Consider the following 17,976-nt stretch of genomic DNA (forward strand, 5'->3'; position numbering starts at 1 on the left):
GTACTAAAAGTAGAAATAGATACCAAAATGTGGGACGCCTAAAAAAAGAAAAATTGGATACTAAAAGTTGGGATCAGGGAGTATATTTTTTTTCTCAAACCACAAAATATTAAGCTTTGCCGTTGAAAATTTATGGGAGAAAAGAAGGCCCAGGGTTGCGGTGGTGCACTTTCGCTAATATGTCCACCCTAATAAGCCCCGCACTGGCATGATATTTGGCATGTTAAGAGCGTCCACACCCAAGAGCTCCTTGAGTAGTCCCCACTTCTAGAGAGTCCTTTCAACTTTGGCTCTCTAATTTTATTTTCTATATTTATCTTTAATTTAAATATATTTTTAAATTAAATTAAACAATATTGAATTTAACAATAAAATATCATTAGAATTAAAATTAAATCCTACATTAATTAAAATAAAAATTATAATAATAAACAAGAACAACAATAAAAAAATTACATATTCCATCCTCGACGTTCGTAAATTTTGCGAACCAAATTATTGTGAAAAGTCAATTCTTGAGGATTCATTCTCGGTGCATCCTTGCCCATGATTTGGAAGTTGACTAGGTCACATTGTGTTTGGCTGAAAATATTCATGCATTTTGCTACGTTTTCCATGGCCTTGAAGTATGATTTGTTCGTCGTTTTCATTCATTTTTTTTTTCATTTTAAGTAAGGATAATATTATTACACTAAAAAAACAAATACACCTAATGTGAAATAATATCGTTTTATTTTCTTTCTTCTCTTCATCGTTTTTAAGTTTCGGCTGGTAAAAGCTTTCTCTTAAACTCTAGATTGCCAAATTGAAAATTACTAATTATTCATCACTTTATATACCATATATGTAACCAAAATTGGAAATTTATGGAGATACATTACGCATTGAATTTAATTTGAAAAGAAGTGTTCTTACTTCTTCACAGGTCTGCTTTGTGTGTATGTGTGTGTGTGTGAGAGAGAGAGAGAGAGTTGTTGTAGGAAGGTTGAAGCCATTTCGGACAGATTCCCACCTCTATTGAGGTAAGGACTGTTCGGGTTAATTTCCCGCGAAAATTAATTAATTAAATATTAGTAGAACTTTTTTTTAGATATATCACCTTTTTTTTTTGAGACATATTACGTTTTTTTTAGATAAACAAAAAGAAGTTTATGTCATATTGTGTGATGAACACAACGTATATATATATAAATTCAAGCATAATTCAACAACTTATAAATACAGATTTGTTTTTTTGAATTTGAGTATTATTTGACGAATTTTTATACGGGTACTTGCCATGAGTTTTCGTTTATTTTTTTCCTAATTTTGAGAAACACGAGCACTATTTTTTTTTTCATTTTCGTTTATCTATTTATTTTCGAGCTTTTCTAGTTCAACTAATTCGGTCCTCTTAATTTTAATGCGGAAACAAAATATATTTGGCCGAAGTGTTTTCAAATATTTAGGTACAAATAATTCCAATTCATTTAAAACACATTTATTGAACTGAAATACTACACTATGTTTCCTAACAAACTATTTCTCTTGTTATCTTTCTTTTTCTTTTTTGGTGAGGACCCCACAGCTTTGTGGTCACCATCTGAATTGCTCAACCAATCATCAAAATATGATGATTCAACTAATTCGTTATGGATTCAAACAAAAACTAATTCGTTCTCAGAATCCCAAAAAATCTCAAATCACAAAATATGCGCCGCGCCGCTTTTTCTGCTTTTTATTCTGGATCTTTGAAATAGCGATCCCAAATGCATTGTTCTTGTCTATATATATACAAGTAAAATTGTTAAAATTTTACCTCACAGGTCTGTCTCATATTGGAGTATATTAAGAAAAAGGTGCGAAAAAATGGAGCCAGATTTGTTCAAATATGTACCATCTGAAATCATGAGCAATATCTTCTCAAGGCTCCATTCCGAAGCAGTTGCAATAAGCAAGTGCGTTTGCAAAGCATGGCTCCATCTCCTCGAGACTGATTATTTCGTCAACTCCTATCTCTGTAAACCCTCCCTAGCCGTCTTGGCACGCGACTCAACCCGGTTAACAGTTTTCAATCTCAAAGACGAAGACGAAGACGAAGACGGAGTCGATCACGATCACGATCGTCACTACATTCCAGTCGCAGATTTCGATATCCCTCAGCGAGGAGCAAAAGTGAAAGGTACCTCTGCTAACGGCCTGCTCCTTGTATTCTCCAAGCCCAAATCTCTCTGCATATGCAATCCGCTCACTCGCGACTACGTCGAGCTTTGCTGCCCTCAACAATCCATCCGTGCGTCGGAGTTGCTTTGTGGGTTTGGAGTGAGCAAAATAAGTGGGCGGCATAAGGTGGTGTGTATGACTCGTTCTGAATCCCATTGCCACGTGTACACCCTCGGAGCAACACAGACATGGAGGACCGTCGCCAAGCCTTCTGGCGTGTTTTGCGACTACGCATACGGCGTGAGCTTTGGCCAACTTGTGAAGGGCAATCTCCATTGGAAGTTATGGGGTGAGGCTATTTGTTGTTTCGATGTTGAAACAGAGTGTTTCAGCCGCTTCTCCACTCCTCCTCGAGGTGGAAATGCGGACTTGTCCGTTTTGCAGGGCTGCCTGTGTGCTTGTCGCCTCGCATGGGATAAAGATGAAGGTAACGAGGTGATTGAGATATGGTTGATGAAGGAATATGGAGACGACGAATCTTGGAGCAAGGAGTATGTGATGATCTACCATCCTGATTTTCCACCGGGGCCGGCTATTTACCCCATCAAGGTTTTCAAAGATGGCGACATCTTGATGTTGTTGGAGGAGGAGTTTCTCCTCTATTACTCCAACAACACCAAAAATACTCAACAAGTCCATGCATTAGAAGCTGCTACAGGAGATACCTATATTTCTGCCATCATTTTCACCCCAACTCTTTCCTCACTCAAAACTTTGGGTATGGAGAATGTAATCTCGCTCAACTCGATTTCATAAGTTTGCTATCAAAATCAGTTATTGCAATAAAATTATTGTATTATTTGAGTAGTCAATGAAGTAGGACGCTCGGACCCGAATCAATTATCCTCTGCAGCAAGGAGATGATTGTGGAAAATGAAAATTGCATGGCTTCAACTCTCTTACCTTTCTAGAAATGAAAAATGCATGCAGTTTGACTCAAAACACAAATAGAAAAGAAAAACAATCTTGTCCAACTGTATTATTAAGTTGTACAGGCATGAAAAGATTATTAAGTCAAAAGGATGAGGGGTGTAAACAATTTAATGGTCCAAGCTTTTAATGAAGGTATATACAGTTTTTGGTGTTGATTTTAGTTCCCTAACAAAACCTCAGTCTTCTTCTTCTTCCACTTATCTGGTTTTTAGTTTAATTACTTCAGCGATAGCTACATAATTGGAGCAAGACTCTTAATAGATAAACTATTATTTCCAGCGCATGTTAGTGATGCAAATACATATCAGGACCTTCATTGGTATCCTGGAGCAGGGGAATTTATCAATTTATTTTTTCTTTTTTTATTGGGTTACTTTTTGTTCCTTATAATGCAAATATAAATTATTGGCAAGGACTAGCCGAATTGTGCGTGATGATCCTTGAAATAAATATTATAATCGAATCGAGTCGAGGATTAGTTAAAACTAAAAGTCTTGATACTGTAATACGTGACTTTTATTTTCGGTACTAGTGTGAGAGATTACCTTTCTTTATTTATTTTTATTTCTTTGTTGGGTGAACTTGGTTGTTAGTAACCAATTTAATTTCCTTTCACTTTGCAAATATTAATTTTTTTTTAAACAAATATTAATTTTTATATTTTTATTTTTCACACCCTTATTTATTGTTTTCATATTTAAGTGCAACATTAAATAAAGTTAGTTTAATAAAATCAAAGAAAAAAATCAATGTAATTTGTAAATCAAAAGTAATTGTTCCATTTGTTCTATTTTATTAAGTTACACTTTTTTTTATCATGAATATTTGTAAGATATAAACTCTCCTTTACCAGCTAACCAATCTAGATCCGCCACGTGTCCAATTAAATTACTGAAAAAGGAAAATGAACGGGACGGAGAAAAGGTGCAGAGACACTCATGCAGTGCATCTGAGGCTCTCTCTCCTTCTCTTTCTCTCTCTGCGCAACTCCAAACTTCCTTTCGGAGTGGCGATTTCGCTTTCTGTTTTCCTTCTCTGCGGCGTGTGGCGTCTCCTTATACAGTGTACATGCATTTTTTCCCTTTGAAACATAATTTTTAGAATTTAATAAGTTCACTTCTTTGAATTCTAGTGATTTTATGCGTAGACACGATGCTCTCTTCTCGCTTCTGTTCCAACTTGTTTTTGGGTTTTTTAGCTATAATGTGACTTTATTTTTTTGGTTTTTTAGCTGTAATTTTAAGTTTGTGGGTAGAATCATATATTCCATTTTGACAAGGAGGCATGGTGTGTTTATCTATTATCCTTCAGTATTTTTTATATATATATATATATATATATGGTTATTTTTCAATCCTAATAAGCTAGATGATGGAAATTGGCTGGCTGGTATGGTATGGCGTGTATGATGATGTTCTGTTCTTGCTGTACAAATGAGAAACCTCCGATTCGAACGGTTTTTCAGTTTTTAGCGATTTTGTGATTTTAAAACTGTGGATATTCATATTTAATCATATATTTTCGAAACTTTGAAATGGTGTTTCGATATTGACACGGATGATGCATTTTTTTGGTCCCCCCCCCCCCCCTTTTGATCGGTTATTGATGTTTGTTCTCTTTCTCTTTTAGTGTTTGGATTTGAACTATTGCTCCCCCTCCATGATGCTATTGACATGAAATTAATGAAAATCAGAAAATTTAATTGTTACACTGTCATTTCAACTAAGTTGTGTTACCTGTGTCATTTCTGATGTAGTAGTATTTAGCAACGAAATTCATCACTTGCCCGCTAATATTTCCCAAATGATACGGAAGAACTTTGAACTTCAGTAACATCTACACTATCTCTGCATTCAGTTCTCTGTCAATTGTTACAAAAATACAATAATCTTTTCTGCTAGGGACTGAAGGACCAGTCTGCTCGGGGCAGCATTGGGATCAAGAGAATAATGCATTTTTACCAGCAGCCAAAAGGATGTATATGGATAATGAAACAGAGCTCAGAGCTGCTGAGTTATGCACGCAATGGGATAGTCGCATAAGGGATCCTAATTGGAACTCTTTCAAGATGATCGAAAATGAACATGGTAACGGTTACGAGGTATGTATTGCTGCGATTGAAGAGTATGAAAAAGAATGCTTCTTAATTTGCAGAACCAATATACATAACATCCCCATTAATAGAAAATGACATGTTTAGTATGTGTGGCCAATTAGCTCTCCAAGCACAAGAAAAACATTCTGTATGCAAATGAATTTGATATGTAGCATTGTGTTAGAAAATGAATGTTTAAATATTAGCTGGGAAGTTGAATTTTAGCCCATTCCTAGAAGTATCTTGACAGACTTTACCTAAATGGCCTTTTGATGCTTTAAAATCCACAAATAATGTGCACTATTTTCTTCCCTGTCATTGACTGCTCAACAATTTGATTTCTTTCCCTCGACTATTTGGTGTAGACAATCCTGAATGAAGAAGATGAGGAACTGACAGTGGTGAGGAATGAGTTAGGCGAAGAAGCCTACGAAGCAGTGACGACAGCCTTGATGGAGGCGAATGAGTATAATCCAAGCGGTAGGTATGTAGTGCAGGAGCTGTGGAATAACAAAGAGAAAAGAAGAGCAACTCTGAAAGAAGGAATAGCATATATCATCAAGCAATGGAGGACGCTCAAAAGCAAGAGACGCTAGAGACTTGTTCCTCTTCAAGTTTATACTATATCTTAACATCACAAAACCTCAGTCTTCTCTTCCAGCAGTTTTTTGTTTACTTCAGCGAGAGCTAGATCGTTTAATGGAGAATCCTTGTTTGTCACTAGTTTGCCTTTGCATGTATTGAGATTATCTTCGAATCTTTTCTGGTTAGAGTTCTCTTTGTTAGTGACTTTTAATATTATGTTCTTTACATTCTCTTTTCCTTTATAGCCTTATGAAGAAAAGAGATGTTGAACCTCTGTCGCGTGTTGACAATTTCACAACTTTGTAAAATTAAGGGATGAATAATTAATTTCTCAACATGAAGATTCCTGTAACTTCATCTGAGAATTGATTTTGGTTTTGGTATGTGAGGCATGAACAATACTGATGGGGGGCAATAATAATAACAGTAACAGGTTTTTGGGTTTCAGCCTTACTGCAATTGATCAAAAACTCTTGCATACAAAATTTTCATTTATCTACTCAAACTGTCTGTCACAAAAATTACAAGAAGAAAATACAACAAATAACGGTATCACAACCCACAACTTGGACACTACAAACTTGATGGACGCTCCTTGGGAGAGAGATGACGACGCGCATTTCCCTTGAGAACCAATCTCCAACTTCTCAGTTGACTCTTCTATGCCCTCCAAAAGCCCAGATCTGTCGGGTATAAAGTTACTAATTAGATTCACAGTTCATATCTATACATATTCTTTCATATATGCTTTTGTGTTTGTGAGTGTGTGTTTTAATATTCCCAAGCAGTAGAGCATCTTGTTAGCTAAAAGGAGTTTGACTGCATAATGCAAAGCATAAGCATACTATACTAGCAGAAATGGTGATGGGTGACAAATTAAGACTAACCTTGAGGTTTGAGTCCCAACTTCCTGTACATAAGGCACTACCATCAGCAGACAGTCCCAAACAGCTGATCCGACCATCGTGAGAATTTTGAAGCTTTCCCAAGTCCAACACCACCTATTAACAGGGCAGTCAAGTCAAAAGTTGAGCAACATATCTAATTTTCTATCAATCCATCACAATGGAGGCTCAACACACTAGAGCACAAATATTTATACCTCCGCCAATAAAGTGTCCCAGACGTAACAATCTCCGTTGGTGTACCCGGCAAATAGGAGACGGCCAGATGTGGAGAATGCAATTGAAGTTACATGAGGAGCCTCGTTGTCATCATGTTGTTGATTGTACTCTTGTAGCTGGTGGCCTGTTCTAATGTCAAACAATCTGCAAGTTCCATCATCTGAACCCGATCCAAATCTATGCCCATCGGGAAAGAACTTCACTGTATTAACATCTCCCTCATGACCATGAAAAGTACGAACAGCTCGACTAGCAACCCGAGTATCCCACAGACGGACAGTTGAATCACAAGAGCCAGATATGAACATTCTAGAGTTGGATCCATTAATAGAGACACTGAACCAGAAAAGGCATTATCACAGTCATTAACAATATAAACAGATAAGCTTATTAAGCTCCAAAGCAAAATTTTCATGCACGCACTCAAAAGATAACCAGCATACCTTAGAACATCAGCAGTGTGTCCAGACTGGAATTCGCCCCCAAACACGGACGTCCTTAGGCCAGTAGTTATATCCCATAGAACACACGTTTGGTCACCAGAAGCAGTTATAAGGTGTGTATCCTCATCTGGAACATACTGACATGACGATACATAACCCTTGTGACCACTAAGCATTCTTGATACTGGAAGATTCCCATCCTTGTCGGTTTGGGAGTTCAGATTAAAGATAGAGCACATACTATCTAGGCCACCACAGGCAACAGATTGCCCACTGGGTGAGAAGGCACAAGTCATGACCCATGCACAAGGTAGCTTAATTGCATGAGTCTTCTGGCTTGTGAGAGCATTCCAAACTATTAATCTTCCATCTTGAGATGCACTGACTATACGATTCCTTTCCGGAGTCCAATCCAGCGAATACACCTAAGAACAATTTGAGATTTCCTTAAAAAACAAACTCAGGACACATAAAAAAGACTTGCCAAAAACATCTCTTTGGGCAGACGATTTCTTTTTTAGTGGATGCATCAATTTTGAATTCTTTCCATCACAGCCAAGACATACATACAAAAGTGATAATGGGATTGATTTCAAGCTGACATATTCGGGATTGCCCAAAAGTAACTTGTTACATTCAATCTAGTGCTACACAGAACCTAGCAGCAAGCCATAGATCATCAGGCCATTTAAAATTACTTTTATCAGAGTGAGTTGACCTTTCTTTTGTTCCTAGTGAAAAACCTAATAAAATGGTGCCGTTATAATAACAGATGATGCTTCCACTTGAAACCTACCAGATTTAAGGCAACCCTACGAGAAATATCATAGTTTATAGTTCTAACTGATCCATTCTAATGCTTACATATTCATTTAAGTATGCTGAATAAGATGGTGGCCATGAGTTAGCTGAAGAGAAAGGCAGAACCCAAAAAAGTAGGTAAATTCGTGGATGGCAATACCAGGAAACAATGATCCAAAGTTTAAAGTTTGGATAAATTTATGTATCTAGTTCAACATCTATTCATGATTTTCATGGATATGTGAGTAATGTAAGAGAAGTGCCAGTTAATTCACCAGGAATCCAAACAAGGCGATAAGAGAATATAAAAAACTGTGATAATCCTGCTTTTTGAATGAATATATAATTCTGGCGACAATAGCATTGAAGGTTTTTTCCCAAGCTTCTCCAGAAAAGATGGCAGGGAATGCACATCTATGACCCCCTATCTTTTTTTTTTTCTTTTTCTTTTTTTGGCCTTAGGCATTTACCACTCTGCCACTAGGCCAAACACACGCACACAAAAAAGAGACGTTGCTTATCAAAATAAAATTAAACCAACCTAATCCATGCCAGAATACAGAATGGTATACAGATGAATTCATTAATTTAAAATTGTGATTGGAGGGATCTTTTCACTCATTCCTTATACTCGCCGAATGAGGAGCTAAAAGGAACTCCAGCATTAGCAGGGTGATTGACTTCATCATCAAATGGAGCTTCTATACGGATATCTTCAAACTAGGGCCACAAACATTCATTACTCTAATGGCCCTCACAAATCGTACATGATATGCCCAATGTTTTATTCATATCTCACACTCCAAACTTTACACATATATGGACAACCAATGTACAATTGATGGACAATTATTCTGCTTCATTACCAAGAATAATTCATGATATCAATTATGCTTTTAAAATGAATCTCCCCTCACGAGAAAAAGGCAACCCCAGAATGATAACAAATTAGGTCATTGAAATTGGGCAAATATTGAAGATAAACAAGTGATGCAAATTAGGTCATCAGAATCGAGCAAATGTTGAAGAAAAAAAGTGATACATTGAAACATTCGAAAATAGAAAATAAGGGATTACCTTTCCCGTGTGCCCCTGAAGAGTCCGGCAACAAACCAGATCAGTCGGCCCAAAACTCACCCGAGTTTGTCCCTGCGCTCGGGCGTAGCCGGCAACTGCAACAGAGAAAAAAAGTGGAAATGGTTACATAGATCAATAGTTACATGAACAATTGGATCTGCTTAGCATAATCAGCAACAGCTAAAACCGAACTCGCTCGAGATATATAAGAGAGAGGGAGAGAATTGCAAACCATCAGTGTCGAGAAGGAGAAGGCGCTTCTGCTTTAATCTCTCCTTGAGGGAATTAACGGTTTCTGCGGCGGCCATGTGCCGCTCCTTCAGTTCAGCGACGGACATCCTCTTTCTCAGCGACAAATCAATTGGAAGCAGAAGAAGATTTCAGCCGTCTAGCTTCATTTGAACCCTAGCTTTGGCATTTCCACACAATTGAGAGTCGAATCGTGTGATTGGGCAAGAGGTATTGAGGAATTGAAAGGGGTTTGGGCGTGTACAGGCTGCGTGAGGAGTTGAGGAAATGCGTTGGACTGCCAAGACTTTACAGAAGAGAGAGAGAGACGTTGGGTTATGGGGGCAGCTGACTGAAGCCGCCGGGCCCACTTTCTTGCTGACGTGGATATATGCCCTTTTAATTTAACAAGGATAAATTTGCAACTATGTTTAGATATTTTAAGCAGTAAAAAATACTCCCTCCGTCCCGCCCAAGATGCTACATATTCCTTTTCGGGTCGTCCCAACGAAGATGCTATATTTCTATATTTGGCAAAAATAAGGAATTTTAACCTTCTCTCTCCTACTTTATCACTTTATTACCTTCTCTCTCTTACTTTATCACTTTATTACTTTATCTCTTCTACTTTATCACACTTTATCACTTTATTATTACACACTTAAAACATTAATCTACAACTCCTTAAATCCCGTGCCGAAAAGTAAATGTAGCGTCTTGACCGGGACGGAGGGAGTACTATGAACTTCAAATTTCACAAAAAAATAAATAGAAAATTATAGTTTTGGGTCTCAGTTGTATAGAAAAAGTATATATATATTTTTCTTATTGCATTTTGTAAGATTCAAATGTTATCATTATTAAAATAGATGTTATATATAAAGCAAAAAAGAAAAAGTTTAAGAAAAATCCGCACAAAACAACATACTAAGAACCGAACCTTATTAAAATCTTATTATGGAAAACCTCATGAAAAAAATCATGACAAGGAAAAAAAGTACCCGTCTACAAAACACAAAAAAAGGACGACAAAACAAAAGAACCGGCAACGGGGAGGAGGAAGAGCATTAGGAGCTTCAAATGTTATCATTAATTTCATAAATTGACGAGCAAGAATTGAGAATCGAAGTTCGATCACTTATCATATTTATTTTATAAGACTCGTTGTGACTTAAATTTAATTTAACTAATACATAGGTTTAGTTATAAAACTTGTTCTTATATCCCATTAATTTACGTGAGAGATCGTAGTATAAATCGATTATTAACAAAATATTTTGTCTTGTCTCTTTAGGGCAGCCCAAATCAACTCAGGGCATCGATTATTAACAAACTATTTTGTCTTGTCTGTTCAGAGCAAACCAAATCAACTTAGGGCTGTTATCCTTGAAATCACGAATTTCTGATATTGTTATCTAAAGTTGATGAATTCAATAGAGCTTTTATTTTGTTAATGTACTACTCTTTATTTTTGTAGTACAATTAATTTATGAGTACTATATTCAATTAAATATTTTAAAACTTATACTATTCATATGTCATATTTAATTTTTCTTTTCTAATTTAATTATATATATAAATGGTGTATGTGAATCGCACCAAAGATAGATATACAATATAATTAAGTGGCAATAGTGCTTATTAAGACATATGTCGAGATCCGTGATGTGCAGAGTGGAAACTCATAAAATTATGTTCTTTTAAAAAAATGAAAACTCAAACTACGATTAGTTGCATCGAATCTCTTACGTAACATCATTTAAACTGATTTGGATGGCATCGAATTTTGAAGGATTATTTTAAATTTATTTGATTTTTTAAGAAAAGGAAGAGGCCAAACAACATCATTTAATTTGTATTTTAGCAAAATTAAAAATCATTATAGACATATCCATCACATTCCCCAAATCGCGTTTAAATGGACGTTTTAATGTTCTATAGTTTAATTTGGGATTGATGACATTTGATGGCGTAAGTTTTCACCCAAACTGCAACTATAGCATTAGCACCATTTTCAAACCTGACAATCTGATACTTAATTTTTTAATTTTTGATACAATTGAGATTACTCTCAAATTCAACAGAGACCAAACTTTTAACTTTAAACAAATTATTGCATATGAGTTGACGTCTACTATTTGCTAACGACAAAAGGTTTCGCCAAAGCATCAATTCATTCAACGGCAAAGATCAATTCTTGCATAATACATGAAATTCGCGACCAGTTAAGGGTGCCTTCTTTTTTATTGTAAATTTATCATGAGAAAATAAAGGATAAATAAAATTTCACCCTTTAAATTCTTTGTTTTTTTTTCCCATATTTCCTACTTGACCATTTCTCATTCCTCATTTACACTACAAAGGAGGGATAATATTATCCCTCCAAAAATAGTGTGATAATATTATCCCTCCTTTGTAATGTAAATATGGAATGCGTAAGGGTCAAGTAGGAAATGTGAAAAAAAAAAGAATTTAAATGGTGAAATTTTGTTTATCATTCTTTTTCCCAATATAAATTTACAATCAAAGAGAACGCAGCTTAAGATAACAAAATATCCACCTCCTTAAATCCATCAAATCTCAATCTTTAATTTCTCGATTTAAAAACTCAAATGATGTGAATTTACTTAAGTTCGATAAAATCAGTCCAATTTGAAGGTGATTTAATTGCAATAAAAAATACTCCCTACTCACTCCGTCTCAACTCACTTCTTTTGAGCACGAAAATTAAGAAAACTTATTTTTTAATAGATAAGTGATAGTAAAGTGGTGTGATCCACACCAATTAAATACAGTATAACTTTTTTACCCAAAAAAGAAAAATGAACCTATTGAAATGGGACGGAGGGAGCCAAGGGCCCAAGGATGAAGGACCAATGTACGAAGGTGGTGCTATAATTACAATTTGATTAAAATTTGTTACTTCAAATGCAATTAACTGGTTAATTTTTTTTATTTTCCACAATCTTTTATTGATAGCCAAACTGTGGAATATTCTCGTATGAAATATTCTCGCTTACATTCCTCCTCGTGTGTGTGTGTGTGTGTGTGTGAGAGAGAGAGAGAGAAAATGTATGGTAAAAATGGTGGCCGCATGCAATCATCATGTAGACTAAACTGATGATGGTGGGAGACATCTTTAATCTTTTGACATATCTCACCACACTTTGTTATAATTATTGCAACGTTGAAAAGAAAAGAAATAGGAGTACTAGGAATATGCAGACCAATTTGTCCTAAACGAAGCCATTGCAATAACTCAACCCACAAAAAGCATAAAATCAAAACTCAGAGTCTACTACTAAATAATAAAATAAAATAAAATAAAATAAAAACATCATGAATTTACACACTATTATTTGATTCATATGGATACAGTATCCAAGCCCTCAAAATAACATATGCACACTTCTTGGACATATTATTCCACCATAGAATTAATTACCTGAATCGCTGCTGCTGCGCCACCCCTCATCCCTTCCATCGATCTCCGAAACAATAATTTCGTGTCGTGTTCATGCGCTCCCAGCAGGGTAGACGCAAGAACCATAGCCTGCAAAACACACACGATCACACACACACATAGCTAAAACGAAAGGGAACGAGAGGGCTCGTCTAGTACGGGTGAGAAGTGAGAAGTGAGAACTCACTAGGATTAGTAGATGTGAGGGCCGCTGTCTGCAAGAAGTCGCAGTCGCCGGGATTCCTGCTAGAAGATTGATAAAAAGAATTCATAGCATAAGCAGCGTGCGATACAACAGTAGCAGGTTCAAAACATGCACCACCAGGCTGAATCGGGCCGCAATCGATGCCCTGCCCGCAAGCATAATCGAGATTTGCTTGCAGTTGAGCATCTGATATGCCGGGCCTAGGCACACACCAACCTGCTACAACCGGGCTCGGTACTGGGTTCACCGTGGGAGTCGTTGGAGCCGGATTCACCGGAGCCACGGGAGTCGTGGGAGCCGGATTCACCGGGGTTGTTGGGGCCGGGTTCGTGGGAGTGGTTGCTGGAGCCGGAGTTGCCGGGGTTGGAGCCGGAGTCGACTGGGTCGGGGCCGGAGTCTGAAGCAAAATCAACCAATATGATCCAAGTGTTAGATCAGATTGACAATACATAGGATTGAGTATTTAAAGGATTGGATGATAAAAACAAAGCTTGAAATCGTTCAATCCGTCAAAGTATGCAACGGATTAGTTTATAGAGTACTATTTTTATCTATCTAAGCTATCATTCAGAGTAAATAAACGATCGGTATATGATTCGAGAAGGATATAACTAGAACGATATCCCTCACCTGTGTGCTCTTTGTGAGGCCAGCATCATAGGTCGCCGAAAGATCGGGATTGAAGAGTCCGAAGGAGCGCTCTGAGGCAGGGCCGGGTTTCAAATCCTCGTCATAGAGCGCAAATATGTAGGTATCAACGGATTTCCCCGGCATGAGAGGCGTCCCAACCTTCGACCTGAGGTGGTTTATCAAGTTCCCGTTATAGGCTTTTGCATTTTCCAAATTAGTACCAACTTCATTGGAATCTCCTTTATAAGGCCAACCTGTCTCGGCAACCACAATCTCGACATCTTTGAACCCCGACGCCTTCAAGGCCGAGTGAATCGCATCGACCTAAGAGCAACAGTTTCCCCAAAAAACAAACCAATAAGCAGTTTAGCCCAGAAGGAGGGGTAAAAGCTCAAAAAAAAGGGCGTTGATTTCATTTTCCACAGGGCTCGTTTCATGGTAGCAACGAGAAAAAACCGCCACACGAAACAAAATTCAAGAAAATTAGATGGAACAACTGCCCAAATGGCCAGCCTGCCAGCAACCACATGGAGACAGATGGATGTTTCACACATTAGATGCTTTTCGAAGCAATCGCAAATTAGGACAAGAAGAAAAATTCAAGCTGCATATGAATCTTGAAATAAATCATGGATGATATATATCTACATGGATGGAAATATTTTTCGCACATTAGATGCTTTTGAAGCAATAGCATAATAAGACAAGAAGAAAAATTCAAGCTGCATATGAATCTTGAACTAAATTATGATGATGTATGCCAATATTTTGAGATGATGAGTAAATTTTTGTGGGGGAAAATCATGTAACAAGAATTTGTGTGAGTTCACATTCATTACAAGATCAGCAACATGTAAAACTAGATTTAGGTAAAACATTGTTGTCTCTCAATCACATAGAAGTATGTAAAAATCACAAAAACCTTAGAAATCTAAGAAAAATTACCTGAGCATCCCACATGTTCATGTACTTGATGCCGGTGTTTGCATCCAGTCGTCCAGCATTCGGTTGGAACAAGCAGAAGGCCTTCGTCTCAGGCCTAGGATCGTCCCGGTATGCAAAGAAGGGGTACGGATTGATCATCAAAGGCGCGCCATTTGTGCTGAGGAATTGCAGCAATCCTTTCATTGTGTCACCGTATCCGAAGGCACCGCCCGATGGTGGCTCCGACTGGCTTAGCACCGCCATCGAATGCACTGTCGACACCTTGACCTTCCCACCCAATGATGCTGCCATTTTGTTTCACATTGTAAAATCATCAAAATCAAGCATATATTCACTCCCTTAGGCATTCAAAGTTGCAAAAGGGAAAGGCTATTATAAAGGTTATGAAATAAAAATCATGTCTTCAAATACACGAACTAGCAATTATTCTTATTTTGCACACGGTTGTCAATTTTCAACGGATTAATGCAAATGTGGCTAGTTGAAGTGGAAAAAATTAATGCTATTGTGACTAGCTTAAGTGTCTTGGACATCTTGTTACATCGGTCGTCTAAGCCATATAGATATTTCATGCGTCCATCAGCAATAATTCGTGGTAATTGACAATTGTGTGAAAAATTAAAAAAATTTAAAGTTCATGTATTTGGAGCCAAAAAAATTTAGTTGACGTGCTGAAAAAAAATTCGATAAAAGTTGGTGAATTTAACCAAAAGTAAACTACCACAGATTTCAAATAATGTCATAATTTAATTTACGGAGTAAAAATATTTCCACCTCAAAAGAAGAATGCGAAATGTATCAATACCTGCATTGAGGGCATTTTGGACATTTTGCATCGCGGGCACGAGCTGCGAGGCGAGATTCTGATCGGGCAGCGTGATGACCTCGTTGCCGACGGTGACGACGATGATCTTGCTGGCCGGATAGAAGGCCAGGACGTTGGAGTTGACCCAATTTCCGGCGAAATTGGGGTCGGAGGCGAGCGCCGGAATGTCGCCGTTGGCGGCGCCGATCACAATCCCGATGCCGGTGTTGGCGAGCGCCTTGATGATCGCCGGGTCGGCGCCGTACAGCCGGACCTTCTCGATGCTCGTCGACTGCAGGAGCTTCGCCGTCGCCTCCGGCGGCGGCAGGTTGTCCGCCACCTGCCCGTAATTCACTCCGATGAACGACTGCGCATCTTCACAAATAATAAATTGAAATTTGGTCAAAAAACGTCTTTCTTAATTAATAAGAATAAAAATAAAATAAAAGACTTGTTTTGCTATCAGCGGTTTACTTTTTTGAATAAATCAATAATCAAATCAGACGCTGCTTTACTAGACGAGTGAAGAATAATTTCTTGATTCTGAAAAGGAAATTTAAAATTAAAAAAATAAATAAATGAAGGCGAGAATCTTTAATGCTATAAGAAACACAAGATATCTAATGTAAGAAAACGGAGAGTGAGAAACAAGGAATGTTGATTGAAGAAAGAAACCAACACATTTAGGTGAAACATAAAATTGAGAGCAGGAGATGATTGGAATGCAGCTGAAAGAGAGAGAGAGTCGGACTCACTTGCAGAGTGAAATGAGAGCAAGAAAAAGCAGAAAACTGCTGCAGTGGAAGAATATGTCTGAAAGTCTGACGCCATGGGTGTGTGTGGGTGATGAATGTATGTATGTCTATGTGGAGATAGAAGAAGATGAGAGAGAGAGAGAGAATGAGAGATGAGTTGGAATGGAAATAGAAATGTAGTAAGAGAAGTGCAGCATAAATTTGGAGTGAGAAAGGGGGTTTGGAATTGGAAATAGAAACGTGAGGAATGGGAAGTTGTGGTGATGGCAAAAAAGAGGGGTAGAATTGGAAAGATGATGATGCAATGGATATCAGAAAAGAAAAGAATTTGTGTTCTTTTTTTTTTTGAGGGTAAGAATTTGTGTTCTTGGAAATACTTCTCATCTAAGGAAATCCACTACTTTTTATTGGATTGGCTTTATGGGTTTGATTTCGCACCTTTGTGTAAGTACCGGAATAAAATGAAAGTATACATTGATCAATTTTTTTTCTTATATTAATGCGGATAAAAAATACGAAACAAATAGGAGATTTTATGATTTATTTGTAGTATTAGTATGTGTTGTTTGTGGAGTGGTCCATGATGTGTTGAAAGTTTGTTAATGGATGTCGGTCAAACACATTTAGAAGCAAATAATCAGCCTATGTGTGTGCGTGTGTTGGTCAAGCGGTAAGAAGGTAATGTTTAAAACCAAATATTCGAGTCTTCTGTGGTACGAGCTTTTCATTTTTTTATTTAATATTGTAAATTTATCAAAAAAATAAAAAATAATCGGCCTCCTCCGTTGAGTCGTTGCACTTGCACACTAAGTAAACGGTCTTCTTTTTTCATCTTTTTGGGGCTCACTTTTTTCAAACAAAAATTAGTACTACAACAGCTATGAGCTTTTCCATTCAAACAGAATTCGAATAATATTACTTTTTTTATGTTGATTGTGTGTGTCCAGACCTATAAGACACACATGAATATTTCTCAATTATTTTCTCCAAGAAGAGCGGATTTCGAGCATCATCGCATAATTTTTGAGCTTGAAGATTAATCTACTCCAAATTTTGATAGCAATAAAATTTGTTGTAATCATAACCTAATTAAGTAAAAAGTAACATGATGGCCTCATAATCTTCTCTGATGAAATTTACCAAATAATGTAAAAAGATATCGAATTTGTACCCAATTTACTTACCCAATTGCTTTATTATGTGAGATAGGAGAGAAAATGAATAAAAAATCACGCAGACGTTGAAACTTTTAACATCCTAAGATTCAAACTTTTTTCATGGCGTCATTATGAGGGCAGGTTAGGCCATGTTTGTCTTCCTCAAGTTTAAAAATGCAGCGACAGCATTTATTACTAGGTAGGTTATAAATCTCAAAAGAAATTTTTTTTTTGTTAATGCTCTCTATGAAATACTCCCATCTATTTTAAAATTTTAATTTGATTCTTATAATTATTTGTCGGTGTGGAAGAATAAGTAAATCAAAACTACGAAAGAGTCCACCTTTATAGAACAGGGCCACCCGCCACGACAACGACAACGTACAGAGTCAGGTCCCGATACTTGTACAGATCTAACTCTAGATACTAATCTAAACACAATATTATTATTTTCACAATTAATAGTAACTACGTGGCACGACTAAACTCGACTTCGTTAACCAAAAACCATAATTATTTCAAATTTTC

General features: G+C 37.0%; 4 protein-coding genes across 8 annotated transcripts; 2 read left to right on the plus strand and 2 right to left on the minus strand.

Moving 5' to 3' along the window:
• The first annotated feature begins 1,848 nt into the window (after positions 1-1,848).
• Positions 1,849-2,958, plus strand: LOC131012101 (putative F-box protein At3g10240). Its single transcript, XM_057940021.1, has one exon. The coding sequence runs from the start codon at positions 1,849-1,851 to the stop codon at positions 2,956-2,958; it is 1,110 nt and encodes a 369-aa protein (XP_057796004.1).
• An 809-nt stretch (positions 2,959-3,767) lies between these two features.
• On the plus strand, positions 3,768-6,057 carry LOC131005432 (factor of DNA methylation 3-like). Its single transcript, XM_057932429.1, has 3 exons — positions 3,768-4,199; positions 5,037-5,236; positions 5,596-6,057. Exons 1-3 carry the CDS (start codon positions 4,040-4,042, stop codon positions 5,824-5,826), a joined length of 591 nt encoding a protein of 196 aa, XP_057788412.1. The 5' UTR covers positions 3,768-4,039; the 3' UTR covers positions 5,827-6,057.
• Positions 6,058-6,274: 217 nt separating this feature from the next.
• Positions 6,275-9,879, minus strand: LOC131005395 (guanine nucleotide-binding protein subunit beta-2). The gene is made up of 6 exons (XM_057932361.1): positions 9,493-9,879; positions 9,261-9,355; positions 7,383-7,807; positions 6,918-7,275; positions 6,703-6,816; positions 6,275-6,498 (listed from the first exon to the last, which is right to left on the minus strand). Exons 1-6 carry the CDS (start codon positions 9,596-9,598, stop codon positions 6,463-6,465), a joined length of 1,134 nt encoding a protein of 377 aa, XP_057788344.1. The 5' UTR covers positions 9,599-9,879; the 3' UTR covers positions 6,275-6,462.
• Positions 9,880-12,718: 2,839 nt separating this feature from the next.
• LOC131005377 (glucan endo-1,3-beta-D-glucosidase) lies at positions 12,719-16,766 on the minus strand. Of its 5 annotated transcripts, none has more exons than XM_057932321.1 (7): positions 16,292-16,759; positions 15,537-15,911; positions 14,732-15,015; positions 13,787-14,110; positions 13,373-13,553; positions 13,139-13,197; positions 12,719-13,041 (listed from the first exon to the last, which is right to left on the minus strand). In XM_057932321.1, the coding sequence occupies exons 1-7, from the start codon at positions 16,365-16,367 to the stop codon at positions 12,910-12,912; spliced, it is 1,431 nt and encodes a 476-aa protein (XP_057788304.1). In that variant the 5' UTR covers positions 16,368-16,759; the 3' UTR covers positions 12,719-12,909. The 5 variants fall into 5 exon arrangements, with proteins under 5 accessions (XP_057788304.1, XP_057788306.1, XP_057788302.1 ...); XM_057932323.1 differs by having other exon boundaries at positions 13,139-13,194; positions 16,292-16,706; XM_057932319.1 differs by having other exon boundaries at positions 13,139-13,553; positions 16,292-16,766.
• Between the last annotated feature and the right edge of the window lie 1,210 nt (positions 16,767-17,976).

The sequence above is a fragment of the Salvia miltiorrhiza genome, chromosome 1, assembly GCF_028751815.1.
Source record: "Salvia miltiorrhiza cultivar Shanhuang (shh) chromosome 1, IMPLAD_Smil_shh, whole genome shotgun sequence".
Lineage (NCBI taxonomy): Eukaryota > Viridiplantae > Streptophyta > Magnoliopsida > Lamiales > Lamiaceae > Salvia > Salvia miltiorrhiza.